At 42.3% G+C, this 27,684-nt stretch overlaps 1 protein-coding gene across 3 annotated transcripts in view; it reads left to right on the top strand.

Annotated features, from left to right (window-relative positions):
• Positions 1 to 27,684, top strand: part of PIP4K2A (phosphatidylinositol-5-phosphate 4-kinase type 2 alpha) — a 175,820-nt gene that overhangs the window by 103,295 nt on the left and 44,841 nt on the right. For all 3 annotated transcript variants that reach the window (XM_064368359.1, XM_064368360.1, XM_021666145.2), the window contains exons 2-4: positions 829 to 926; positions 2,545 to 2,641; positions 17,951 to 18,103. In XM_064368359.1, coding sequence (XP_064224429.1) covers positions 829 to 926; positions 2,545 to 2,641; positions 17,951 to 18,103 — 348 coding nt within the window. The remainder of the gene's footprint in view (positions 1 to 828; positions 927 to 2,544; positions 2,642 to 17,950; positions 18,104 to 27,684) is intronic.

Genomic DNA, 27,684 nt, shown 5'->3' on the forward strand with positions numbered 1-27,684 from the left:
AGAATCCTTCAGCTTACCTACCTTCTATCCTACTGGAAGCATAAATCTTTGACATGGTTTTTATTGCTAGCAACAAGGAAAATCAACATGCAAAAATAATTAACCAAGAGAAGGTTCAGGTTTTTCAAAATCATGTGTCCAAAGCCATCCCTGTCATTCACTGGAACTTGATCTTACCCTTTGTCCTTTGGAAGCACATCTTTGCTTTTGTTCTTGACTCCTGTCCAGCACACCTTCTCATGTAGTCCTGGGGCCGCATGTCTTCCTCCTTCCCTGAATGGAGGTTCTTCTTTTGGTAAATTCATGCCCCACCCTAATCTTTAGTTTTAAACTTAGTTCCTGTAAGGGAAGTAAGAGCACATACATGAGTGCTGTTCTTGGAGTCCAAAAATATAAATCATGTCCATTAATCCAACAGATATTTACATGAAAAATTTAAAAGCTTTCTTTCTCAGATAACATTTTCTTTACAGAGGGAAGTTGTCCTGGACATGTGATCAAAGGGGCTGTAGGATGAGGTTCTGGAGGGACAGTAGGGAGAGTGGGTGGTCAAGAAGCAGGGACAGGTGACATGAGGATTGAGTCTCCACTGTTTCTCCCTCACCACTGTCATCCAGGGGCCACCATAGACCCAGCATCAAACAGACCTAAGAAGTGAGAATGAGGAAGGCAGGAAGAGAGATTATGATGAGAGAGGGAAGGAGGGTGAGTGGGAGGGAAGGGAAATTCCTGTGTCCACCATGTTTTTTTCCCCAAGGTACACATTCAAGTCAAGTCCTCCTCACCTGGGTAGTAATAACCCATGCTATTTATTTTATATTTTTCTAGATCAATGAACTGAGCCATGTTCAAATCCCTGTTATGTTGATGCCAGATGACTTCAAAGCCTATTCAAAAATAAAGGTGGACAATCACCTTTTTAACAAGTAAGTACAAGTCTGACCTTTCATAAGACCGGTGTGGCTGCTAGGAGTCCAAGTTTTATGAATTTCTGTAATCATGTAATTTTTCAATGGGTGGGAGTAAAGTTTTGCTGATGAAGTTAATCCTGTGATAAACATAACCATCTGTCATTTTTAGAGAAGCAACAGCAGGCTCTCTGGGATAATATCCTTTGCCATATGGCATATTGTTCTCTATGAATATCTTATATGTTGAAAGTGATATTCTCATTATAATTCAAATTTTTGAAGCTGTAAATTGCTTGGATTTTTGAGCATTTATGAACCTCTGCTCTTGTACACAGAACTTTGAAAATGATGATTTATGAACAGCAATGACTACATCATAGAACAATAAAGACTGAAGGTACATTTTCATAAGGCACAATTAGATGCCATGTTGGGCATTGAGAACATTTCTCCTTCATTTGAATGTCATTTTAGACGTCAGTATGAAGCACCTATTATATGTTAGGTGGTCCATTGAGAGCTGGAGATGCAATGATATGTAAGGCATCACCCTGCCCTCAAGGAGCTCACAGTACAAAAACTGACACATACAAATTGCTATAGTTCAGTGTGCAAAGTACAAGAGAGGGGTGTGTGCGTGTGTATAATTTATATGCGTAGCTGGTTCCGTGGGAACACAAAGAGAGAAGCAATTCTGAATGATTAGGGTGAGCCTCAAAGAAATCATTCCCACATGAGGATCATTAGGAAATATTTTTGAGACAGAATCTTGCTCTGTTGCCTGGGCTGGTGTGCAGTGGCAAAATTAGAGCTCACTACAGTCTGAAATTCCTGGGCTCAAGCAGTCTTCCTCTCTGAGCCTTCTGAGTAGCTGGGACTACAGATACAGGCTACCATGTCCAGCTGATTTTTAAAAAAAATTTTTGTGAAGATAAGAGTTCTCACTATGTTTCCTAGGCTGGTCTCAAACTCCTGGCCTCAAGCAATCCTCCTACCTCAGTCTCCCAAAGTGCTGGGATTACAAATGAGCGGTGTAAGAAGCTACCATGCCTGGGCAATTATGAAATTTCTTAGGGGGGCCGTTGTCCTCATGTGACACTGATGTGGTAATTTTTCTCGTAATAGTGTTCAGAGGCTGACTTTTTGAGAGAATTTTCTCTGTGCAAATTTACAATGTGGCGTTTATATAAAATAGGCCTTTTGGTGGGTGAGGGAGTGGCCCTGCTTTCCTTGGCAGTAGCTGACAGCGCACCTGGGGGCCACACTGGTGGCTTGCTCCGCTGCCCCTTCTCACTCACTCTCCTGCCACTGTGCTTTTCCTTCACTGCTCCCCTGCCTGGCCCCTTCTTCCCCACCTCTTGTTCTTTGAGGAATGGCTGCAGTGTGTGGCCAGGATTTCAAGAGGTCACATAGTCCAAGCATGCCTGTGACAAAGGAGACAGACGTTATCCCTCTGGCCCCTTGTGTCTCCCGGATCTTCTCGTGGGTCATACCTGGTTCTAGGAAGCACTCCTGTCCCTTTGGTAGACAGTGAACTCCAAACCCTTCTTTGGCTACATGTGCAACCCAATGGTGGCAGATGCAAGTCTGGTTGACTCTCTCTGAGCTTTATTCCACACTGTGACTGTTTCAGAGAAAACATGCCGAGCCATTTCAAGTTTAAGGAATACTGCCCGATGGTCTTCCGTAACCTGCGGGAGAGGTTTGGAATTGATGATCAAGATTTCCAGGTGAGTTGCTTTTGTAACATTGGCTTCCAGTAGGAAATGGGTTTTGCCATGCCTTCTGCTCTGTAAATTAGGATTTATATTTTTGTCAATAAAAGTAACTATATAATAGTAATTTTCATTTTGTGTAAGAAGTTTTTAATGTTTGTTCTGAAGTAAAGGCTTCTCTTGACTGATGACCTCTGTACATATGATTTCGGTATAAAAGTCAGTAGGAAAATAAATTATTGTTCTTTGGAAGGAGACTAAGCATGTGAGGGTTTATAGAATACTCATTTCCAGGTAGAAAGGTTCTGTTAGCAGAGCCGCTTACTAATTTCTGCTGTCAGACATGTCAGTAGCCTGTGTGAGTGTGCATGTTTTCTGACTTTGTAGAGGCTACTTAGGACGCTCAGGAATCGTTATCTTGCTGATTTGCTGCTTTTCAAGTTGGTCAGACTCTGGCTGCAGCAATTTTGTCAACGGCCACCCTTTTTGCACTGCAGTGCAGGACTGTGAAGTGACCATAGCACTGTGGTCAGCACCAGGAGCCCAGCATCCTGGGCGTGTTCTGTGGTGCGTCTTCCTCTTCATCTTGGTTCCCACCACATAAAAATGTGCACCGCTGCCCTCCTCCCTACACGGTCCTGGTTCTTCATTCTAACTTTTAAACATCTGTTTTAACTTTTTAAATAACTGTTGGGCCACGATCATTTTTTTCTAAGAAAGGGCTTGATATTGGTTACCCAAGTTTCATATAGCAAGCCAAATTAAATGCTAAGGATTTTTTTAAAGTGAAAATCTAAGGGACAGGTTGTGCATCCTGATCAGAAAAATCTGAAATCCCAAAAGCTTCAAAATCCAACATTTTCTGATCATCAACATGATGCCACAAGTGGAAAATTTCACAGTTAAGTGCTCAACACAGTCTTTGTTTCATGTACACAGTTATTTAAAATATTGTATAAAATTACCTTCAGGTTGTGTGTATAAGATGTATATGAAATAGATAAATTTTGTGTTCAGACTTGGGTCCCATGCCTAAGATATCTCATTATCTATGCAAATATTTTGAAATCTGGAAAAAATCTGAAATACGACAGGCTCCAGGCATTTCAGATAAGGGATGCTCAACCTATACTGACTTATTAAGTCCCTTGAAATCTAGTAAACACTTTCTCTAATTTGCCCTCAATTTAAGATCTTAATTTATCCTGTGTTAAGTGACACATTGCCACCCTGGGTGACTACAAATTGAGTACTGACACGGCTTTCCCTGTATTTTCCTCTAGAGAATAGGGTCCCTGAAGCAAACTGAGTTTAGTTAGCACGCTTTCCTAAAGATCTGTGCTCCCACTGCCCTCTCCATACTATTGCCAAAAAGTTCCAGGAATTTCTCACGTGCTCTCTCAGGCATAAGAGGTGCCATGTTTGGAAAAGCCAGTGCTGACTGGGCTGCCAGTGACATTGTCTCATGATGTCCTGGGATTGTGGTTTGCAGGGAGGTCCAGACCCTGAGCTGAGGGTCTGTGTACACAGGAGAGCTGAGGGCTGGCTAGTGGACGGGAAGGCTGTGGTTGCTCATTTGCTATTAAAACTGCATGGGAGCCAATGCTCCTGTTAAGGCATTTCTTTTTTTTTTTTTCTCAAGACAAGGTCAGTCTTGCTCTGTCACCCAGGCTGGAGTGCAGTACAGGTGCGATCATAATCCACTGCAACCTCAAACTGCTGGGCTCCAGTGATCTTCCCACCTCAGCCTCCAGAGTAGCTAGGACTACAGGCGTGCACCACCACGCCCAGCTAATTTTTGGGTTTGTTTGTTGTTTTTGGTGGGGGGTGCATAGAGATGGGGTCTCACTAAATTACCCAGGCTGGTCTCAAACTCTTGGCCTCAAGCCATCCTCCCAGAGCGTGAGCCAGTGCACCTGGCCTTGGGGCTTAATTTTTAAGAGAGAATTTAGATCACAATTATAGACTTGAAATTTACTGCTGTAAAAGTAATTAACTTTTAACAAGTAATTATTGGAATAGTAAAAAGTTTGTATGAATTAAAATGAATAATTCTATATCATTTTAGAACCATTACTTCATTTAAAGAGGCCATATGAAAATGAACTAGGTACTTTTTAAAATAGGAATTAACAGCAGATACGTTCAGTGTGTTAAGAAAATCTCCTCTGCCTTAAGAAAAGCTGAACACCAGTGTGTTCCTCTTTCTGTCCACGTCCTTTTTTTGTTGGGTTGGTTTTTGTTTTAATAAAACAATTTCACTGGCATTTTGCAGAAACTGACTTTTGAGGGCCCATGCATCTTACCAGTTAGATTACTGAATTCATTATTGAAATGAAGTCTATTTCTATCATAATCAATTCTGTCAAATGAGATCCAAAATGAACCCATTACGTTCTGAGTTCTGTAGTATAGCAGAGAAAGGTGGTTTTTAAAATTTCCTCAAATGACCAATTTTGTTGCTGAAATGCAAAGGCATGAACTGGTTTTCCTTCCTTTTTTTTTTCCACCCTACAAACAGAACTTCGTAAGTTGATCTTGAAGTCAGTGCAAATTGCTGAGTACAAACTTTGAAGGGAAATTAGGCAAATGGAGGATGATTCACAAGGAACTAATTGGCAAGTCCGTTAAACTCTTCACATGAGAGCTCCCCGTTGGGGAGAGTGTTGTGAGTGTGATTAATCATTCGTACACTCCTTTCCTTAGCTCTGCCTGCTGCTTCTGGCATTTAAATTGCTGCTTTCTCTTTGGCAACTGTATTTCTATTTCAAAAGAAAGAAAGAAAAAGTATGCATTCAGAGTCACTTTAGAGCTCCAGAGGTATACTTTTCTTCCCTCCTCGTTCCTATATTTCTTTCCTAGTGTCTGTATCTCTTAAAAAATTCTTCAGCAGGGTCAGGGACCCTGAGTTCCAACTGAAGACAGGATCGTAACTCTGGGGCTGTATCCTAGTCTGTTGGCTGCTTGGTTTGGAAAAAAGGAGGGCAATTGTGACAACGCTGGCTCCAGGGTTACCTTGCAGGCCCTGCAGGTACTGCGGGGATTCAGGCGGAAGATGGTCAGGGGCCAGGACCTGGGGCTCTAGATGCTTGGCACATTGTCACTGCCCAGACAGTTCAATCCTCGTGCCCAGTCCAAGTAACAGATATCATTTGGCACATGTGGCAAAAAATGACTAAAAGCAGCCTCGTTTTCCTCTCGCAGAGCTTGCTAATGTGCCTTTGCTGAGTGGAGTCTCCCACTGGCCACCTCTGTCACTCCTGAGTACCGGCTACTGAAGACTGTATTTCAAAAAAAAAAACTAAACTCTTTTTCTGAGCTTATCAATGTAAACTGCGTTTTGAATACTCTTTCCCAACTGACTTGGAAAGTAGGACCAGTGGCCTAGGCCCTCATAGCCTTTTGGAGGACACTGGATAGCAAAAGGAGACCAGGCTTTGCCTGCTGTGTTTATTTTTCCGAAGTGCTTGCATTTTGGACAGGCGGCTCTAAATCAATGTAGCGGTTAGGAGCTCCATCGTCTGGTTTATTTCATATTCAGACCTTTCCATTCAGCCAGGTGGGTAAATGGTCCTGACTTGTCTTGTTTGTGTGACCACCTTTTTGATACACCTGAAAAAAGTAGGTATTGGTCCGTGGAGACCAACTCTGATTAAAGTAGAACATAGCATGTAACCTACGTAATTGACCCCTACTAGTGAATTTACACTTCTTAAAAAAAGATTTTAAGATAAATGAAAAGGATAATGAAATGAAAACATTCCTGCTCTCAGTAAACATTTTTATCTTTCCTCTGGTTTCAATTTCTGGAGTATCTTTTAAAAATGTTGTTTCCTTGAAGACAAATTCAAAGCACAGTTCTAGAATATTCATTGTTAATAACAATACCATGTAACATACATACGTAAACCTCTGTGTGTGTGTGTGTGTGTGCGCGCATGCGCGTGTGCATGTAAGCAATACTTCTAGATTCAGAACTTTCTCCGATTCATTACGGCATTTTAAAGTTGCATGATTGGTTTGTAATAATGCTCAGAGTTGAATTATGTTCTGATCATTGTTTGGCCAACATGATGTCCATCGCCATACTTTCAGGGTGTGTTTCAGGGTGAATGCTGCCTGGGAGGCCTCTTCTGTGACTATAGCTGCAGTCCTATGTCTACCATTACCACTGCCCCCTTAAGCCTTGATTACGCTTAGGTCTGGGATTTCATGCGTAATTACCAAATCAAAGTATTTATTTCTTCCTACCACATGTCAGGCTCTGTGCTAGACATTTTAGGGAATGCAGAAGAGAAGAAAGGGTGAAGCATCACTTTCTTTAAAAACTACTACATACCAGATTCTGTGTTAGATGCTAACGAGATTTACACAAACCCAGCATCTTGATTTTTAACGTTCTTCATGAAAATCTGCACCGCTCTTTCCAGTCTCCTAAGCTCATATGTTCATCTCTTATGCTTATACCCAGAGAAACTAGAAAGAGGGGTGCAGATTTTTATGAAGAACCTTAAACAGCCTTGGGAAGTCAAGTAGAGGCTTCAGTTATGTTTTGGAGCTGGTAGAGAGGCTTTCCTCCCAGAAACCAAAAAGTAATGCAGGAGGGAGCGGAAGCTGTTAAACCTAAATAGACCACACATTTGAAAGTGAGGCCTCTTGTTCACTTTGGAGGATAATACCAGGTTTCCTTTTCCCCTACTTCATCTCCTGAATTAGAATCCCTTATTATTCACGTCTGATGCCCTTTCTTCTTTGTTACAGAGAATTGTAATTTTAAAATAATTAAGAGCTAACATTTTAAACTTCTGATGTTCTTACTTCAGTTTTAAAAATAAAATTCTAAGATGTTAAGACCTTCAGTATATACTATACTTGAAGTGGGGGGGCCAAGAATTCTGCCTTTATCTCTAGAGTATCAAGTCTGTGCTGTGAAACTGTCTTTGACTGGTAGATTTCTCACTTTGACTTTAAACTGCCTGAGGGCGGGAGCAGTGTTTGTGTTTCCTGGCTGCCTGTCTGCTGTTTAGCACTACGCTTGACTCAGGAGGGACTTAAGAAAGATTGGTGGTCAGGGCAGTGGTCACATCTGCAATCCCAGCTACTCAGGTGGCCAAGGCAGGAGGATCTCTTGAGCCCAGGAATTTGAGACCAGCCTGAGCAAAATAGTGAGACCCCATCTCTAAAAACATGAAAAATAAGTAAGCAAATAAATGCTTGTAGAAGAAAGTGAGGCAGGGCTGACGGGGAATTTGAAGAGAAGTGAACCCTCTGGGCCCAAGCAAAAGGCAGGGAGAGCCCACGAAACGTGAAGGAATTTGGATGGTGGCAGAGTCATGGGAGATAAAGATGTTAAAATAACAAGATACATAAGGACACAGGGGCACTGGGCTGATTCTGCTGCCAGCGAGCAGCCCTGTGGGTTTCGTTCAGGGGAATGACAATGTCATGAAGTCTATATTTTCTTTTTCTTTTCTTTTTTCTTTTTTTCTTTTCGAGACAGAGTCCCTCTACCTCCTGCGCTCACTTGATCCTGCCGCCTCAGCTCCCTGAGTACCTGGACTACAGGCATGTGCCGCTGTGCTCAGCTGAATTTTGTTTTTTGTTTTTTTTTTGTAGATACAGGTTTTGCCATGTTGCCCAGGCTGGTGTTGAACTCCTGGGCTCAAGCGATCCATCCACCTTAGCCTCCCAAAGTATTGGGATTACAGGCGTGAGCCGATGCACCCAGCTGAGGTCTGTATTTTCTAAAGATAACTGCATGGTAATTTATAGAATGCATAGAAGGGAGATAAGGAAATCAGGAGGTTATGAAATATCCCATTGAGCCAAGCCTCTGTCTCCCACCATGTAAAGTACAGAGCAGCTTCAAAAGACATTGAGAGAAGTAAACTCACAGGTTCAGTGGCCAATGGCAAAGGACAAGAGCCACAGAGGCATTGGGACCTGAGAGGCTGAGAGAGCAGGGGTGCCAGTCACGGAGGGAGGGAAGTTTGGGGCTGCAGGTGGACAGGAAGGAAGATGGAGTTGCATTTTTGACCTGTTGACTGGCGGCAGGGGTGGGATACCCAGGTAAGGCCTGTGACCCACATTGGGCATCCTGGTCCACAACTCTGGATGAGGTCAGGAGCAGAGGTCCAGCTGGGGGAGGATTGGCACAGACATGCTTGTGGGACTCCTCCTTGGTCCAGCTCTTAACACTGAACCTGCACCATCACCCCTGTGCTTGCTGCTTGAACGCCTAAGCATTCTCATTGCTTTGTCAACAATTGTTGCCTGTTGGGTTTGCTCCGTTTCTCCTCACAGGTTAGCTGCCCTGGAAGGAAATTCCATCCCGCTCAGACGCGCACTGGGGCTGAGTCCCAAGGGAGGCCCCTCTCCGATTGGATACGCTCTTGATAGACTGGGGGAAGCTCCCTCACGCCCATAAGGGTCATCAGGCATTTCTTTCACTCTTTGAGGTCCTTTTTACAAGCTGAGCAAATTACTGTTCCCATTGCCACCTGCCCCCACCAGAGACCCCAGCTTCCTGTTCGCCTGTATTTCCCACCTCAGACCTGCTTTGGGTTTTGCTCGTGGCTTTTGACAGAGCTGACAGCCAGTCATCCTTGCCACTGGGTGCATCTCTCCAGGTTAAACGCTATGTTGGTTTACCATGAGTCTTGGGGACTAGTCCCTATCATTTTAATCTCCATCGTCAAACAGCAGCCTGAGATTTCAAAAGAGGATCTCATGGCACTTTGTGAAGTTTCCGCAACTCTGCTGCTTTCCCTGTTGGTCATTGCCTTTCATTTTTATATTCTTTTTTTCTAATAAGTTGTTTCATTATTGATAAGTGCTAAATTGCACTGTGTTTTGCTCCCCTCTGTAATGAAAGCCATTCTTTGCCTGAGATCACAGCTTAGACTTTGAAATTCCCCAAGAGCTTAAGACAGGGCTTTCAACACAGTGGGCATTTAATAAATCCTTGATGATGATGTTCAAATTCACTCGCTGGTCTTTAACTCTCTGGCGAGGTCAGAGGACCATCTGTGCTCACTCAGATATGTCAACTGCAGACCCAGAAAGCAGGCTTCTCTGGGCAAGTTGCTCCTGTCTCCTGGGCTGTGTGATTCCAGGCATGTAATCGTAATCCTGAGCTGTCAGCAGGGCAGTGACTGGTTTCCAGGTTTCAAGTCCATGAAACAGGTAGCTAGCGTTGGGGAAAAGAATATTTCCGAGAAGTTACGAGGCCTGCTTGAGTCTTTGATCTTCAGTGACTGATGCTATGAACATGAGACACTCATTCACCCCTGGTGGGTCTCAGTTTCCTCATCTGTAAAATGAGGAGAAAAACGCAGTGCTCTCTGAGGTCCCCCAGCTGTCAGGTCTCTGAATGTATTACTATGCCACCATGAGGATATGGCTGTCATGTGAGATCTTCTGCACAGCATTGACACGCTCCCTTATATGAGGGTGGCTTTACACATTTGAGCATGGCAAAGTTTAAAGTGGCCTCTTCGTCAACTAAAAATAAAAACTTTTCATACATGATTTTTAGCAGAATGTATACAAATGACTATGAAAGTGGAAAAGAAAAATTATACAAGACTTACATGATTAGTTCAAGAGAATTAAATATACAAAATGCTTGGCTGTTTAAAAAATACATGGAAAAGTAACTTACTAAATGAGGACACTTTTATGAGAGATATAAAAGATTGGTGGTTAGAATGAGCTAATTAAATTGACATTTATGTTTCCTTCCCCCTTCTGGGGGGCTCCACTAATCCTGGACCTCCGACTGCGGAAATAAACATCTTCAGCACAGACATTTAGATGAAGCAGGAAAGGACAGCACCATTAATCCTTTCCTTTTTTTTTTTTTTTTTTTTTTTTTTTTTTTGAGAAGTCCCGCTCTTGCTGCCCAGGCTGGAGTGCAGTAGCGCAATCTTGGCTCATTAATCCTTTTCTTAAAGGAAAGGACACTAAATTTCCAGTTACAAATATAAGAAGGCACTGAAGAGGGAGCTTTATCTCTCATTATCATCCTTTATTTGCTGCTGAGAGGACCGAGATAGCACCAGAGCCTCAAACACAGCTTTTGAGGTTTGAGCTAAGGTAGTGTAAGATAGGAAAGATGTCAGCTATGGAAATAGTATGTTTATTCACCAAGTTGCAAAATAGGCAAAAATGAACTAAATTGTCATACTCTTACTTGCCCTGCATCTCACAGCTTTGCCCTAGAACTTGAATGTTTGTCCAACTTTTCTCTAGCTACCTGACTATGCAAGGAACAAACTTAGAAGCAGCATTTATTGGCTGTGACGTGTCCACTGCAATCGTGTATGGGCGCTGGCCTGAATAGGGAGCACTTGCCAGGTCACCTCACTTGTCCAGAGACAGCCCAGGGGCTGTGGCTGGCATAGTGCATCACCTCATGGTGGATGAGTGTGTCTAGGGCACTTGCAAGATCAGTGTTTGGGCCAGTCACAGACACCTGTATACTATATGATTACATCCATATGAAATGTCCAGAACGGGCAGATATATAGAGACAAAGATCGGTGGGCTTCTTGGGCTGGGTGGTAGGGGAAGGAATGGGAGTGATTGCAGATAGGTTCAGGTTTCTTTTTGGAGTCATGAAAATGCTCTAAAAATGCTTGTGGTCATGGTTGCATGATTTGGTGAATACAGTAAAAACTATTGAATTGTATACTTTAAATAGGTGAATTGTATGGTATGTGAATCATATCTCAAGCTGTTAAGGAAGAAGAATGTTTGGAGTTTGAAACTAGTTTAATTTATTCATTAAGAGACATTTTTTCCCAAAGTTGACTTTGGCTGCTCTTTTTTGGGGGATGGGTTATGGTATCAGTATTTTTATTTAGAACTGGTGACTTTAAATAGTTTCATAATTTATAATATGAAACTATCAAATGGAGAGGAGAAAAAGAATAGCCATTGAAGAAAGTATATTTTTGCGGTTTGTGCATGTTTATCATTAGATTTTTTTTCCCCCATAAACTAATAGTAAATCATCATCCATTTCCTAAGTCTCTACAAACTGACAGCAGAATAATAATGAGAAGAATGAGCAGGAAGCTTGGAGACCATTAAGTTCAGCTGTCTTTCTTTGCAGATAATCAGATAACAGAGTAAGGGAGGTGGGAAGGGGGAGTTGGAGGAGGGACTCAAAGCCTTGACTTCAGCCCATTGCTTTTGGGAGGGGTCACCCTGACACTCCCAGGCGGCTTCCTGGGTCCATTCTGTTTTGTTATCATCTTTGTCCTTTGCGCATCGCTGGTTTGAGAGGTCACAGGGAAGTGACCAGGGGCCAGAAATAGAAGAAGGACCTTGTGGGGTAGGAATTTTCAACCTGAAACTTCTCTGTGAAATTTTAAATTCTCCTTTTAACATCTAAGTTACTATTGAGGCTTTAGGAAATAACTTACTGCCCCTTTTGAACTAATAGATGCAGAATCCCCAATTTTGTCTGTCTGTTTTTATTTTTTAACAGAGTCTCTGTCAACTAGGCTGTGGTGCAATCATGGCTCACTGCAGTCTCGAACTCCTGGGCTCAAGTGATCCTACAACCTCAGCCTTCCTTATAGCTAGAATTACAGGAACGCACCACCATATCTGGCTAATTTTTTAATACTTTGTAGACACAGAGTCTTACTGTGTTGCCCAGGCTGGTTGCAAACTCCTGGCCTCAAGTGATCCTCCCACCTTGGCCTCCCAAAGTGCTAGGATTATAGGTATAAGCCACTGCGCCCAGCCCCAATTTTGAATTTAAATGATGTCACTTTATTGCAGACCATGTAACTCTCCAAGTATGTCCATGACAAGGAATTTTTTTTTTAATGAGAGTAAGTCTCTCCAAAGCCTGGGTGGATTTCACTGGGTAATTTTATCTGGCTGCTTTCTCATGAAGACAGGTGGGTAGATAAGGGTAAATGTTTCAGAAAGTGACTGTTTTACTTTGGAGATGAAGAGGACTAAACTAACCCTCTCTAAGGTGTTTTTAAGGCCTTAGGTAGGATCAGCTTCATCTCAGACTTGCCCTTTTAAATTAGGTGATATGAGAAAGAATTTTTCTAAGTGGTGCCTTCTTTTTTTTTCCATGCAGAGCTGGTCTTAACTTGCAAATTTCATCTTAATTTCTTTTTTTCCCCCCAGCTTAGTAATGTATAGAGTGCGTTTAGAGTATAGAGTAACTCAGAATTCAGCACTCCCAGTATAAAAGATTGCTCCTTTCAACCTTGGCATTCTTTGTGAGGAAAATCCATGCAGTTTTAAGCAAAAAAAAGCAGATGGGACAGTCTTCTAAAGGCAGAAACCCGTGAAAGGAGGAAAATGAAAACCTCCAGCAATCTTAGACCACATAAACGAATTTAAATAGACATGACGCAGTGTGCCACATGGTCAGAAATGTGAAGAATTCTTAGGGTTGACATCGTTACCACAGTCTACAGGACTCAAAGGAAATGCTAAGTGCTCGTCCTCCTTGAGCCCTGTTTTTATTCTGTATGAGTGTCTGACTCTGGGTCCAGGGCTTAGCAGCACAGTCTTCCTGTCCCAAAGGCTTATTCCACAAACACATCTGTCTCAGCTCCCACCTGGAGAGAAGACAGCTCCTACTCTTCCTGTTCAGTTAATGTAAAGTCATGTACAGTCCTAGAATGAGTTCAGATAGCTGTGTACACATGTTAATAAAAGTGTAAATAACAGACTCTGGACTGCATTAGCACTGTGGCTGTTATTGATGATATTTTCTACACAGTTTACTTGGCAAAACTGAAAACCTAAAGACAGGTTTGATTTTGTGCCAGGTGGCTCACACTCTAAATTGGCATTAGAAGGTATTTGTTACTATGGAGAAATCGACTGTCCCTTTATAATGCCCACTGTACCCTAGAGCCCAGGCGAGGAAGCAGCATGGCAGGGGGAGATGGAGGCTCTGGGCAGGGCCCCTACAGGGCACTCCATGTACATCAGCCCACCTGATTTGGAGAACTGAGTTAGGCAAGTCATTTCTGCTCTTTGGGTCGGTTTTCCTGTCTGTATAGTGTGTGTTTTGGAATCATCTCCAAGGTTGCTTCCAACTTGAATGCTCTTTTGAGATTTATTTATACATGGAGGGACCCCTTAGGAGCACCTGAGGGTCACTCCCAAGCTCTGTTTCCCTCAGGGGATTCCCCAACTTGGCTAAGCATCCAACATCATGCTGTGTCTTTTTTTTTTTTTTTTTTTTGGTGACTAATTAAACACTTCTTTAATTAGTAAAGTAAATGCCATGAATTATTATTCTGAACTATGAAGTTTCCCATTTTAATTGAACTAGAGGTGTAGAGAATATAATGCCTCACTGTGTCGCTCAGGTTGGAGTGCAGTGGTGCGATCTCGGCTCACTGCAACCTCTGCCTCCCAGGTTCAAACAATTCTCATGCCTCAGCCTCCTGAGTAGCTGGAACTACAGGTGCGTGCCACCACACCTGGCTAATTTTTGTATTTGTAGCGGAGACGGGGTTTCACCGTGTTACCCAGGCTGATCTCGAACTCCTGGACTCAGGTGATCCCACTGCCTCAGCAACCCAAAGTGCTGGGACTACACGCTTGAGCCACTGCACTTGGCTTGTGTTGCCTTTAAAAACACATGTCTGCTTCATGCCTTAGAAGATAGCAAGAAAGTAAATAATAAAAATACATAAACAATTTTACTTTATTTTAAAGGCTATAAAAAGTCATGATCATGATTACAATGGCAGAATTTAGTCTTTTCTTTGTAAATTACCCTTTTGGTTTGCTCAGAGGAAGCTTTAGACATGGAATGTTAGACATATTGCTTGGTTCCATTGTACACTAGTTTCTTTATCTTCAGGTAGGAAAATGGACCTGGCTTTTCCTCTCTCACAGGAATATTGTGAAAATATAAATACAAAATAATGAGTTGGAATTTTCCAGGCCTTAGAATCATTCCAAGGATCAGGCATTTTGTGTGGAATTGCATTAACTCTTTTGATTTTCTGCTTGTCTTATCAGATAAGGCTTTTAATACATTTGATTTATGTATTTTTATATTCATAGTGATATGAAATGTACATTCTATGTTTTGACACAGTGTTCCTAGCTTCATTGGTTATTTGATATCCATGAATCTTAAAAATATTCAGATAGTGTGGGTTGGGCTACTCATGTGATTACTAGAATGGTGATTTGAGACAGATTCAGTATTAGAATTTTTAAAGTGTTATATCCCAGGATGAAGACATGGCTAATATCCTAATGCAGTGTCTGCATACATGACTAGAACAATGCCTTTGAAACTGAAAGGAAAGTCAAAAAATTGGGGAAGAGGTAGTATCTGAGCTAAGGAGTTCTTACATTATTTGCTTTACATTTCTAGCCCTTTGTAAACCCATACATTGAGCTGGGCACAGTGGCTTATGCCTGTAATCCCAGCACTTTGGGTGGCTGAGGCAGGCAGATCACTTGAGGCCAGGAGTTCGAGACCACCCTGGCTACATGGTGAGACCCTGTCTCTATTAAAAATACAAAAATTAGCTGGGCATGGTGGCAGACACCTATAATCCCAGCTACTCAGGAGGCTGAGGCACAAGAATCGTTTGAGCCTAGGAGATCAAGGCTGCAGTGAGCCAAGATCGCGCCACTGCACTCCAGCCTGGGCAACACAGTGAGACCCTGTCTCAAAAAAATAAAAATATAAAACTCCATACATTGTATGAGTACTTGTACATAGTATTATTAAACAGTTATTTAATTAGTAAAGTAAATGCCGTGAATTACTCTCCTGAATTCTAAAGTTTCCCACTTTAATTAAACTAGAGGTGTAGAGACTATAATGGGAAAGGTATGAGTCCCGGTAAGTCTAATTATAATGTACCTAATACACTAGACTGTACATGCTGCACACTGGCAAAACACAGCATAAACACCATTCCATAGACCTTGGTTCTCACGTGTGGTCTGCAGACCGGCTCCAGCAGCATCGTCTACTTCTGAAAATGTCCCACCCCTGACATGCTGGATCAGAATCTACATTTTCACATCCCTGGATGATTCAGTTGCTTGTTAAGTTTGAGAAGCACTGACTATGCAGCTTTTGATTTTTTTTCACCTCATTGGCCCATGAGAGAATGTTATACCGTCCTATCTAATATGCATAAGAAAACGATCTATGAAACTGATGCTGCTGGAATTTCATCCTGTGCTGCATACAGTTCTCCTTTACTGTTCCCCATCCCCCCGAAAGTTGTTTTACACGTATTGTCAGTTTGACAAAGCTTAAGGTCTGTTCCACTTGGTCTGCTCCACCTGGCTTCCATAAACTTGATTGTTCCCACTTTGATTTTATGCCCAAAGATAATTTGCAATCTTACAGTTCCTGGAGTTCTTGTTTTATTTGGAAGAAATACCCTTTTGCAAATTAGTGATTGCGAGAAAAAAGCAAGACCACTAACAGAGCAGTAATTGCTTTTTGGGGGCTAGCATTTAAAACCCTACAAGGGGAAATTCACTTTAATTTTCTTTTTATTCTAAGTCAGAAGTCGTGTAAAGGAGTCTTGTTCATGTTTTAGGGAAAAAAAAACAATGTAATTAAGAATTAAACTCTTGTTAATATAGCCATTTTCATCCTGAAAGTCATTTTTCTCTTTCTCAGTCTCTCTAATAAATTTTGCTTGTCTTAAGAATAATTTGAACACTGCCAAGTCCTGCTATTTAAAGTCACTGGGAATTATGTCGAATTTTTTTTCCTTCTCTCAAGATTTCTAATAAGCTAAGGAAAGCAAATTCAGTTACTTGGTGGCCTTGACTCTGCGTCTAGCAGGTGCACCTGCTTGCAATAACAAGGTGTGTTATTGCAGAATGCGTGATCCACAGCAGGGGATGCCAGGGTGGTGAGGTGAGAATCCTGGAAGATGAGGATTTGCTCATGGGGCACTTTCCTCTTCAGGCATAGGTAGGGCCTGCGTGAGCCTCTGCGCTGCTGCAATCTGATTCTACCTTAAGTCATTCGTTCAGTCCTGTTGATTTCATCTAGAAAGAAAGGAAAGGATAAGGAGACTGGAATATACTAGAGAGAAAATGACTCTTTTTTTTGCAAATCCATGGGCAGAGCTATCTATCACCTGCCTTTTTGAAGGTATCCATGTTCCTTTAACTTGACAGCATTTTGTCACTGAGGCCTTTGAATGCCCACTTGAGAGAGGAAGTTAGAGAAAGTGTGTTTGTGTTTGAAGCCCACACAGGCCATTCCTCGGGGCCAGACAGGAAATGAAAGTCAGTGCTCAGGAGCAGTCAGCAAGGATGGAGACGAGGCTTCCTTGGTGCCAGGGGCTTGCTAGACCCGGTGGCCTAGACAGCCAGTGTTGGGAGGTTGGGACAAGAGGAGGCTTCCTGGAGGATGTAAGAAAGAGGAGATCTGAATGGAAGAGTCACATGGGACGAGAAGGGTAGACCTACCTAGCCAGTGTCACTAGCATGTACCAGATCCTGGAGTGAATGATGTCAGAAGAGCCCCTACTCAGAGCCCCCCATTGTCCACCTTCTAGGAGATCAGTAGTTCTCAAAATTGGTGGTAGGGGGTGGAGGATGGACAGAATTCAAATTGCCTAAGGAGGAACTGTTTTAGAAGACACTCGTCTAGACTCCTGCCTCCTCCTCCCAGGGCACACAGGTAGCACAGTCTGCAAGTTAAGTACTCTACTAGTTGAGTAGTTTACTAGCTGAGAGCTTGGGTCCTGAGCCAACCACACTGGAGTCAGAATTCTAGCTCCTCCCTTACTAGCTGTGTGCCCGTTGCCCAGATGCTAAGGCTCTCTCATCCCCATCTCCTCATCTGTAAAATAATGATGATAGCAATCATAACCATTACATAAGAATGTTATCAGAATTGGGGGAAATAATCTGTGCAAAATGCTTGGCACGATACATGTCATGTAAGGAAATGCTCAGTGACTATAAAATTTTGTTTTATGATTGGAACCTAATTTTATTCAGAAGAAAACTTTGAGATCTTGTCCAACTCTGAAAAGTAGAATAAAGTGATTAAAGTTACTTTGATTATAATTCTAGGCATTAGCCTGCCTACAATTTAAGGATACTAGAATCACAGTACAATTCAAGCTGTCTTCATTTCATCTGAAAGGCTTGCAATGTGAGTTATGATGCATGTAAAAATGTTGTCATCCTACTTACCAGTTTATTCCAGACATAAATGTTTTTTGAAAACTTACAATGACAACAAATGCTCTGGGAATCAGAAAGCCGCACCTTTAACTAGTTATCTTCCCCGCTTCCTTCCCCTCTTACCCACCCGGGAAGAATTCCCTGACCAGGAGCGCACCCCTCCCCAACGACTCCCAGGCCCGCAGCGGAGCTCGTTTTCACACTTCCTATGACAAAAGATACGTCATCAAGACCATTACCAGTGAAGACGTGGCCGAAATGCACAACATCCTGAAGAAATACCACCAGGTAATTTTTCTTGATCTTTATTTGAAACTCTGAGAAGGTTACCATGCATAACGATTTCTCACCAAGGCCAAAGATTTAAATATACAGTTAGAGAACAAGAAGAACACATTTCACATAAAAATCTCCTCTAACCCAGTGTCCTAAAATTACAGTGGCCAGATTCCTGGCTGTTAACCTTTAGGCATGCTTATGCTATAAAGGTCATTCATTGGCTCTATATAACATTTTAACCTAAATACTCTTGTGTAGTAGTTTCAGTTATCACTGCTCTGAATTTAAAATCATTCAGCTTAAGATTTGGCAACTTTTCAGAAGATTTTATCTGTGCCGGAGATTAGGTATTGACCTCTGAGCATACATCCAATTGACACCTCCTAATTCCATTTTGCTGTCACTGGTCTCTTCTGTCCTGGCCCCAGCAGGGCCAGCCCCACTCACATTCTGCCACAGAGCAAGCTCTCTGATTTTAGAAGGTGAGTGTTGGTCTGCTTCTCGCCCCTTTTCATCCCTGAGCATTATTCTTGGTAATCACTGGAGATAAAATAGACTACCCTTGGGAGCAGCAATCTCCCTCTCATGGAATAAATTCCAGCACAAGCTTCCCTGGTAGAGCACATGTTCCCAAGGCCCAGCCCGAGCTGTAAAAGGCCTCCTTCACCATGGAGTGTAAGAGCATGAACTCCAGTGTTGAACAGTCCCCCCCTGTCACTTACTAACCATGTGACTTCTGGACTTGTTTGTTTTTTAGAGACGGGGTCTTGCTCTTTGCCAGGCTGAAGTACAGTGGCGTGATCACAGCTCACTGCAGCCTCAACCGCCCGGGCTCAGGCAGTCCTCCTACCCCAGCCTCCTAAGTAGCTGGGACCACAGGTATGCATCACCATGCCTGGCTAATTTTTTTAATTATGTTTTTATAGAGATGTAGTTTTGCTATGTTGCCCAGGCTGGTCTTGAACTCTTGGGCTCAAGCAGTCCTCCCATCTTGGCCTCTTGAAGTGTTAGGGTTACAGGTGTGAGCCTCCACACCTTGCCTGGACTTCAAAGCCTCAATTTCTTTCTTTATACTATGGGGATAATAATAATACCTAATATGGATTCTAAAGATTAAATAGGAAAATGCATGTCAAGTATTTAGCAGTGTCTGTCACACATTAGATACTCAGTATGTGCTGGTGGCCATAGCGTCACTATCATCAAGACGACATCTATGGTATAAAAATAACATAACAACTAAATCATCTTGAGAAATAGTCTTATGGTATGAACATGTCTGCTGTTGCAACATCCCAGGAATCATCTTTAGAACTAGTGTTTAAAACACATACACACATTGTCGCTTTTAGGATGTTAGCTGGAGCTGTCATAAAAACCTGTAGACTGGGTGGCTTAAATGACAGAAATGTATTTCTTACAGTTCTGGAGGCTGGAAGTCTGAGGTCAGGGTGCCAGTATGGTCGGGTTCTTCCTGGTTTGCAGACAGCCGGCTTCTCAGTGTATCCTCACATGTGTTGATAGGGGCAGAGTGGGTGGGACAGGATCGAAAGCACTCTTCTGTCACTTCTAATAAGGGCACTGATCCCATAATGAGGGTGCTAACCTCATGACCTAATTACCTCTCAAAGGCCCCACTGCCTAATACTGTCATTTGGGCATTAGGGTTTCAGCATAAGCATTTTGGGGGACACAAACTTGCATTCATAGCAGAATCACACTGTGTTTTTAACTTAAATAGCTCCCACTCCCCCAAAGGTAAAAATTGGTTGTCACAAAAAGTATTCAAAATAAAGTGCTGCAGGCCCTGACTGCATTAATAAAAGGATTCTCAGAGTGTAAACAATCACACTTATTAAGTATCTGCTTTGAAGGCAGCACTGGTCTGGACTTGTGAGCTCCTAGATGTCTGTTTAAACATCCCTCTAAAAGCGTTACTTAACGGTCATGCATGATGCTCTAATATCGTGGATTCTTTCTTGGCAGTTGCTTATTCCTGCAGTCTTTGAAAATATGATCAGTTGCATTTTGCTTGCAATGAAGTCCGTAAAAATCTTTGAGCTGTATTCTGTTTCTTGAAACTTGGTACTGCCTCTAATTTGTTTTCTAAAATCGTTAGCCTCTAAATTCACTTAATATCTAATAAATCTTTTATGATAGGTATTCCTTTTGAAATTTATTCTACTGCTTATGCTGCTGTCTCTTATTCTAAAGGAAATTTTAAAGTGGCAGGACGGTACCTGTGAGGGAGAAGACATGAGGCTCTGTTATTTAAATGAATTGGATTACAGATTGCAGCTTTTAACTCTTCACCTTTTAAACTGTCTACTTTTTCATTTGTTTCCCCTCTGGAAATTGATGTCAGGCTTATGCATTCTTTTTATACTTTCTTTCAGTTGTCTCAGAACATTCAAAGCAAAGTGATATCTCATGACTGATGAAAACATATTGTTCTGATAAATGGCTGTGATACCATGCTAATAAAATGTGACACACAATTGAAGTATCAACTTCTTGACGACAACTTTTGAGTTTAGCATCCTTTGACTTTACAAAAATCACAATTTGAGATGTTTTCTCTGGGGTAGTTACTGTAACCTAATGTAGGGATTTGACATATCCCCAGTGTTACATAAAATAAATGTGGGATCAAAATAAGTCTGTTGACACCTCCCAGGAGCTTTAACAGTATAAAGACTTCCTTTTGTTCCACTGCTACAAAACTGTTATCTTCTTGGTGTGTTCTTTATTCGGAAAAGTCTCCTTTATCCAACATCTATATTTTTTTCTTTTTACAAACGGAATATTTTAAACATAATTTGCAGGGTCTTAGTGATTGCGAATCATGTTATTAATATAAATTATTTAAAGGGCACTAAGTTGAAGTCAGGAGACATAGATCCTAACCTGTTACAATCTGCCTCTTGGATGATCTCTGAACTCAGCGTCTGCACCTGCATTTCGTTCGTTCATTCGTTCATTCATTCATTCATTCATTCATGTATTCACTCTTGACCTTATTCCAGAAAGGATTTAAGGTGGCCTTCAAAGAAGTTGGAAATACAAGATAGAATAAATGAAAAAAAGAAAAGGAAGAGGCAGAAAGATAAAGGCACAAAATGGAGCCTGGAATGAGCGTAGACATTCATGTCAAGATGACCAGCATGCTTGATAGTTTGAGTCTGTTGCCAAGGAGAAATGTAAGTGGTCTTGGTACTAAGAGCCGACAGAGTTGACTCTAAGGAGTTCCCCACAGGGAAGACACAGGACACCTGACCTGATAAAACAACATTGTTGCCACAACCTGAGATACATACAAGAATGTCAGAGAACTTTAAAAAATTATCCATATAGGCTGCTAATTAGCAATATAGGCCATGTGTAAATACAGCCACAGTTGCAGCACCGTTTGTTTTGGTTTCTGGTTTTGCCAATTTGTCCATTTTTAAATTACATTTAAAAAAGGACAAGAAAATGTATGGGTGACACAAACGTTGACCATTGAAGATGAACATGCCACTTGTGTATATCTCAGCAAAATCTCATATAGAAGAGGTTTTTAAAAAGACAGCAACAGTGAAGAGTAACCGTGTTAATTCCATGATCAGAGAATTCCACAGAAACCTCATAAAAGGCTCATCATCCGCACAGCTTATTTGATACTGCCCTGTTCAGGGTGACCCCTGCTAGGCTCACTGAGGGCAGGGCCGGGACCTCGCTCAGGTTGGCGGTATTCCTGAAGGAAGTTCAGGTCCGCTGAGTCAAACACCACACCTGCAGCAGTTAGCAAAAGCCACGCCAACGTGTAGTGTACATTTAGTAAATGCTGTTCTACAGAGAAAGACTACAGTGCACACTGGCTGCCCAGCCCTCTGCCAGCCTGGCTTCTATTTGAATGTTCTTCAGCTCGTATGCCACTTCCTTACAGGGTTTTAATGAACATTACAGGGTAGTGAGCTCAGCCTGGCACGCCCTCGTGTGATTCTGTGTGACCGGACACAGGCCTCTCATTGATAACCCCAGGGAGGCCTATCAAGCTTTGTCTTTCTCTCCCTGAGGCCTGAGATGCTCAGAGGTGTTTGAAGTATATGTCAGGCCTTCATTCCTACTTTATGTGGGCCTAGCGTACTTTTAGGGTTTATCTTGGAAACTTTCTGTCTCCTGCTTCAGTAGTGATCGTCAGTTCCTACTTCTGTTTCTTGCTTGTTGTTGCTCTTACCTTGGAATTCTCTGGGCTTCTGAACTTTCCAAGTCTGGACAAGTAATGCAGCTTGTTCAGTTGCATATCAGGCATTGAGAGGTTCTCATAGAGGGTTTCTCCTGTGGAGTGAATTGCATGGACTTTCTGACAGCTTTGGTTACCCGACAGCCCTTTTTTTCTCTTTTCCTTTATTTTTTGTTTTAATGAAATGCAGCCACAGTTGCAGCTATATTCTGGAGGGTTAAAATTACCCAGGTCCAGCCTCTGGAGAAGTAGAACATTACTAGTTATTTGAATGTTTGAATACATTCTTCCTGAGATTAATTTTCTGACAAACCACCCTTCCCAGCAGTGTGGTGCGGCAGGTGTTTGAAGAGCAAGGACTTGGAGTCAGCTAGCCACTTTCCAGTCCCAGCCATGACCCTGGCCAGCTGCATGACCTTGGGCAAGTTACCTACACTCTCAACACCTCTTGGCCTATAATGTTTGGATAATAATACCCCCTTCATTTGGGTGTTGTGTTAATTAGGTGAATTCATATTTATAATATGCTCAGAGCAATGTCTGGTATATAAGAAGTACTAAATGGGCCAGGCGTGTTGGCTCACACCTGTAATCCCAGCACTTTAGGAGGCCGAGGCGGGTGGATCATCTGAGGTCTGGAGTTCAAGACCAGCCTGGCCAACATGATGACACCTCATCTCTATCAAAAATACAAAAAAGAAAAAAATTAGCTGGGCCTGGTGTGCATGCCTGTTGTCCTAGCTACTCAGGAGGCTGAGGCATGAGAATCGCTTGAACCCGGGAAGTGGAAGTAGCAGTGAGCCAAGATTGTGCCATTGCACTCCAGCCTGGGCAACAGAGCAAGACTGTGTCTCAGGAAAAAAAAAAGAAAAGAAAAAATACAAAGTGCTAAATGAGTGACTGAATCAGATTTTTAATTAAATATTTTTATTGTATTCAATTTCCTACACCTCAGTGTTGAAATCATTCTAATGTGGCGTTAGGTCCTTAACTCTTTTAATCCACTAGGGGGCCTGGTTTCTGGTAGGCTGTGGCACTGATGCAGAATTATGAAGATTTCAGCCATAAGGAGTTAGATTTCCCCCCCAATTCCAGTATCATGCTCTATTCTTTATTTCCTGCCCAAATTCTACCCCAGTGTCCACTCTGTGCAAAGAAAGGAAAGCATCATCTCTCAGACCAATGGAGAATTCATATTAAGCACAGCAAACTTTCATAAATTTCATTTACTTCATTTGGTTTTCTCTTACTTGTAGTTGGGAAAATAATGTTTTGGTGTAAATATTCTTTTCACATTTCTGTTAGGCTGTAAGGAACTCAGGTCTTATAAATGTTGATTATCAGCCGATTAGCTAAAGAATGTTAGAACATTTAAAAAGGACAAAATTGGTAAAGAACCAACTTGAATGTCTTTTTCTCTTGAATCGACTGATTTTTCCCCCCACTGACCTGAATTCTTTGGGAGCTTTGTTATCATACAGCGTCAACTTTAATTAAAATTGAAAGGTATTGACCGGGTGCAGTGGCTCACACCTGTAATCCCAGTGCTTCGGGAGGCCATGGTGGATGGATCACTTGAGGCCAGGAGTTCAAGGCCAGGAGTTCAAGACCAGGCTAGCCAACACAGTGAAATCCAGTCTCTACTAAAACTACAAAAAATTAGCTAGGGGTCATGTGATATGCCTCCAGTCCTAGCTGCTCAGGAGGCTGAGGCATGATAATCACTTGAATATTTTATTTTCAGTTGAAACAGTTGAGTGTTTTAATAGCTTTTGAAACACAGTATTTTAATTTACTTTTTAATTTCAAAGTGATTGAATCAATAAATGGGTAAAATTGATCAATATAACTTAAATTCCTTTCTTATCCTTTTATTTGGGGAACAATTAATACCTTCAGTTGAATCCAGAAGTTTCACCCCAAAATCTGAACTCCCTGTTAAATAAGCTAAGCACCTCAAATTTCAGTCAAGGATTTTAGGGTAAGCATGTGACTTCTTTGAAACCACCTCAGACTACAATCCGCTTATCCTTTCTGAAGGTCAGAGACGTTGGTGTTACTATGCAAAGGACGAGGCTTCATTAGAGCAAAACTGAGAAAATAGGGACCATAAAAGCTAAGAAAATAAACAAAAACAAGAGTGGAGAGGGTTATAGCACCAAAAGAGAAAAGGTTCCACGTTGCATCAGTGCTTGGACTTTCATCAGGGCTGTCTCTGACTGGGTGGGTCTGGAGGGGCCATGGGGCAGGGAGCGTCAGGGAGTCCTTGGAGGCCGCCTTTCTACCAGGCTCCCAGGTGATGCTCATGTGCCCCTGTGAGTGACAGGAAAACAGAACATTTTGAGCCCTCAGTTCTGAGTCTGCTCTTCGGCTCTTTTGTCCATTTTTCTGGAGGACTGATCAATTGAAATTTGGAAAGTGTTTGGATATTCTCAGTGCCGTAAGTACCATCAGATTATGAGACTAAACACAAGCTCCCAGTAGACCCTCTCCTGCCATCCGAAGTTGCGGACACATCTTGCTTCTCTCTGAGAAACAGGGAAGGTATTTGTCATCTTGGGAGTTCCCGTGGCCTGAGCGGTGTATCGTAGCTTGCTGATGACGACATTTGTAGCGTTCTGTTCCCAACGTCGTCAGCCGTTTGCTCCCAGGTTTTGCAGGGTGCTGCCCAGCGCACTCCCCAGCATGCTTTCCCTGCAGCACTTCTTCCCCAGGGTCTGGAAGTTCTGCAGTCCTTTTCTCTTTCAGCCTCACCTCTGTCTTGTTTCTTGAACGTTACATCTTTAACATGCTCATCCTGGCTTCCCATCTTTAACTTTTCTTTCCCGTTTTCCATCTCCAAACATCTCTGCCCAATTCTGGGTGAATTCCTCAAAATATATCATCCAGTCCTAAGTCTCTCTTCAACTGTATTCTTTATTTAATTATTTCAACAATTAGCTTTTTTATTCTAAATGTTTTCCAGAAGGTTTTTCAAAATCTGACCGTTCATTCCTGATAGTTTCTTGTTTTATGCTCATCTCTGAAATTGCATCCTTGGTTTCTTTGAACATTTTGTGCATAACTGTTCCAAACCTATTCCTGAGAGTCCCCACCTCTGTAATTCCTGGGAGCCTGAATTTGTTGTCTCAGTCTGCCGACTCTCACACACAGTGACTCGCCCAACCAGATGCTGAGACAGTTTGGGGTTAACATGTTGATCAGGATCAAAGCTTATGTAGGGAAGAGGAAAGAAGTGAGATTGGGCAGAGGGAGAAGTCAGACTGCCATGCTGGCTCAGTCAAGCCTCGGCTAACCTGGCAGGGCACTATGGAACATGCCCCCAGAGGCTCTTATGTTGGGCTGAAATGACAGGCTGCCCTCAGAAGGCAGACCTAGAAGGAGCTGCCCCTGCAGGCCTTCTGCGAACCGCACACCCTCAGCTGGGCAGCACGGCCTTCCCTGAAGGAAATCTGGGCATCCTATCTCTAGCTACACTTGCTTTCCTTAGTGTCTGAGAGTCTTGCTGAACTCATAGCTTCATTTTCACCTCTGGAATGCTTGGGAAGCCCTCTGACTCTAATTTAGGGAAGCTCTTTTTCAGAGAGTTTTGTTTCTGCAAAAGAGGAGGGTGGGGAATCTCAGCCCTGGACCCTATCAGCACCCCTCAAGGGTTTTGCTAGGAGGAGGAGCCCCTGGGCCTACTCCCTGACCATGCTGATATCCTCAGTGTCCCTGCACCCATGTGTTCCTGACAGGCTCTGTCTAGCACCTCCAACACTTTGGCTGGACCCCAGTTCCTCACATGCTCTCTGGCACACCTATTCTTGGGTGCACCTGCTCAAATGCTCAGCCTCCCACCCACAGGCATAGGCCACTCAGGGCCCAGCTCCCCATTGTGTGTGGGGTACAGAGGCCATTCTGGAATCTTCCTGCCTTTGATACCAGCTAAGCTTCCTGTCTGGGATGCGGCTCTCCAGAGGCCTTGGGCTTGTCAAAGCCCCCCGCCAGCGGTCATGCGTGGAACAGCCATTCTGTGCTTCTTGTAACAAATGGCATCTGTACGTCTGATAAAGCACTTGATTGTATTTTTTACAAAGTTACTTCATTTTTAATGATTTTTTTATTTATGGATCTTCATTATGGTGTGTCACAAATGGAATTAGGCACACCCATGTGTGCATTTAGGCATTTCTGCATATCTCAGTACTAAGAATTTGTGTAAACACTACAGAAGAATGCTTGTTTGTTTTAAGCCTGATTTCGTCAAACTTAAGAAAAGCAGTAAAGTTTTATTTGTTATATTTGTTTAAATGTAGTCATCTTTGCTTTTTTTTCTTTACTTCAAGACGATTAGAAATAAAAATAAATTATATTAACTGACACAGACCATTATCCCCAAACATACCAAGACATCCACTCAAAGGAAGTTGTCTAAGTTATTTATTTGGTCATTGTACACCAAAACAATCCATAATTTCTGGCTGCCTAGACTTCTTTCTTTTCTTCCCTTACTTTCCTTACCCTTTCCTTTTCTTTTATGTAAAGTATGTTGTAGGAGTAATCTATAAACATAGCCCGAGGCGCGATGAAGATCATAGATAATTTAACCTTTCAGAAACATTAAATGAAACAAGACTTTACACTGAAGTACTAATTTGATGCTGTATTAAATTGTCACTTCAAGCTTTTAAAAAAAATGAGTGAAACATGATAATAACAGCAATTTCTGAAAGCCGGAGCCCAGGTTCACACTATCATGTGGAGATATAAATATTTATCTGTTGCAGTACATCACTTAGAACCCTCTCTGCTGCAACCTTCACTCAGCTGTGAATCTCTTAATGGCATTTCATTCTCCATGAGAAGAGCAACAAATCAGGCCTTCATAACCCTTGTTATTTTCGGTGAGTGCCTAAGAGCAAAGGAAACCTGGGTCTGGTGGCTGTTACATTTTATGTTTTTGAAAGCCTAATTCCATGACTTTAATTTATCATTGTGCCTTACATTTCTAACAAGCCCACAGTAGTACAGGAAAAAGTTCTGAGGAATAATTAGGAAGGGAGAAATTTTACCTTTATTGATGACATGTTTATAAGTCGATGTTTTTTTTCAGACAGGGTCTTGGTCTGTATCCTAGACTGGAGTACAGTGGTGAGGCTCACCTTAGACTCAACCTCCCAGGCTCAAGTGATCCTCCTGCCTCAGCCTCCCAAGTAACTGGGAATACACATGTGCCACCACACCTGGCTAATTTCTTTTATTTTTTCTTGTAGAGATGGGGTTTTGCCATGTTTCCTAGGCTGGTCTCAAACTCCTGGACTCAAGCGATCCTCCTGCCTTGGCCTCCCAAAGTGCTGGGATTATGGGCATGAGCCACCATGCC

The sequence above is a fragment of the Aotus nancymaae genome, unplaced genomic scaffold, assembly GCF_030222135.1.
Source record: "Aotus nancymaae isolate 86718 unplaced genomic scaffold, 86718_ANA_hifiasm-v0.15.2.pri h1tg000077l, whole genome shotgun sequence".
In the NCBI taxonomy this organism is placed as follows: Eukaryota; Metazoa; Chordata; class Mammalia; order Primates; family Aotidae; genus Aotus; species Aotus nancymaae.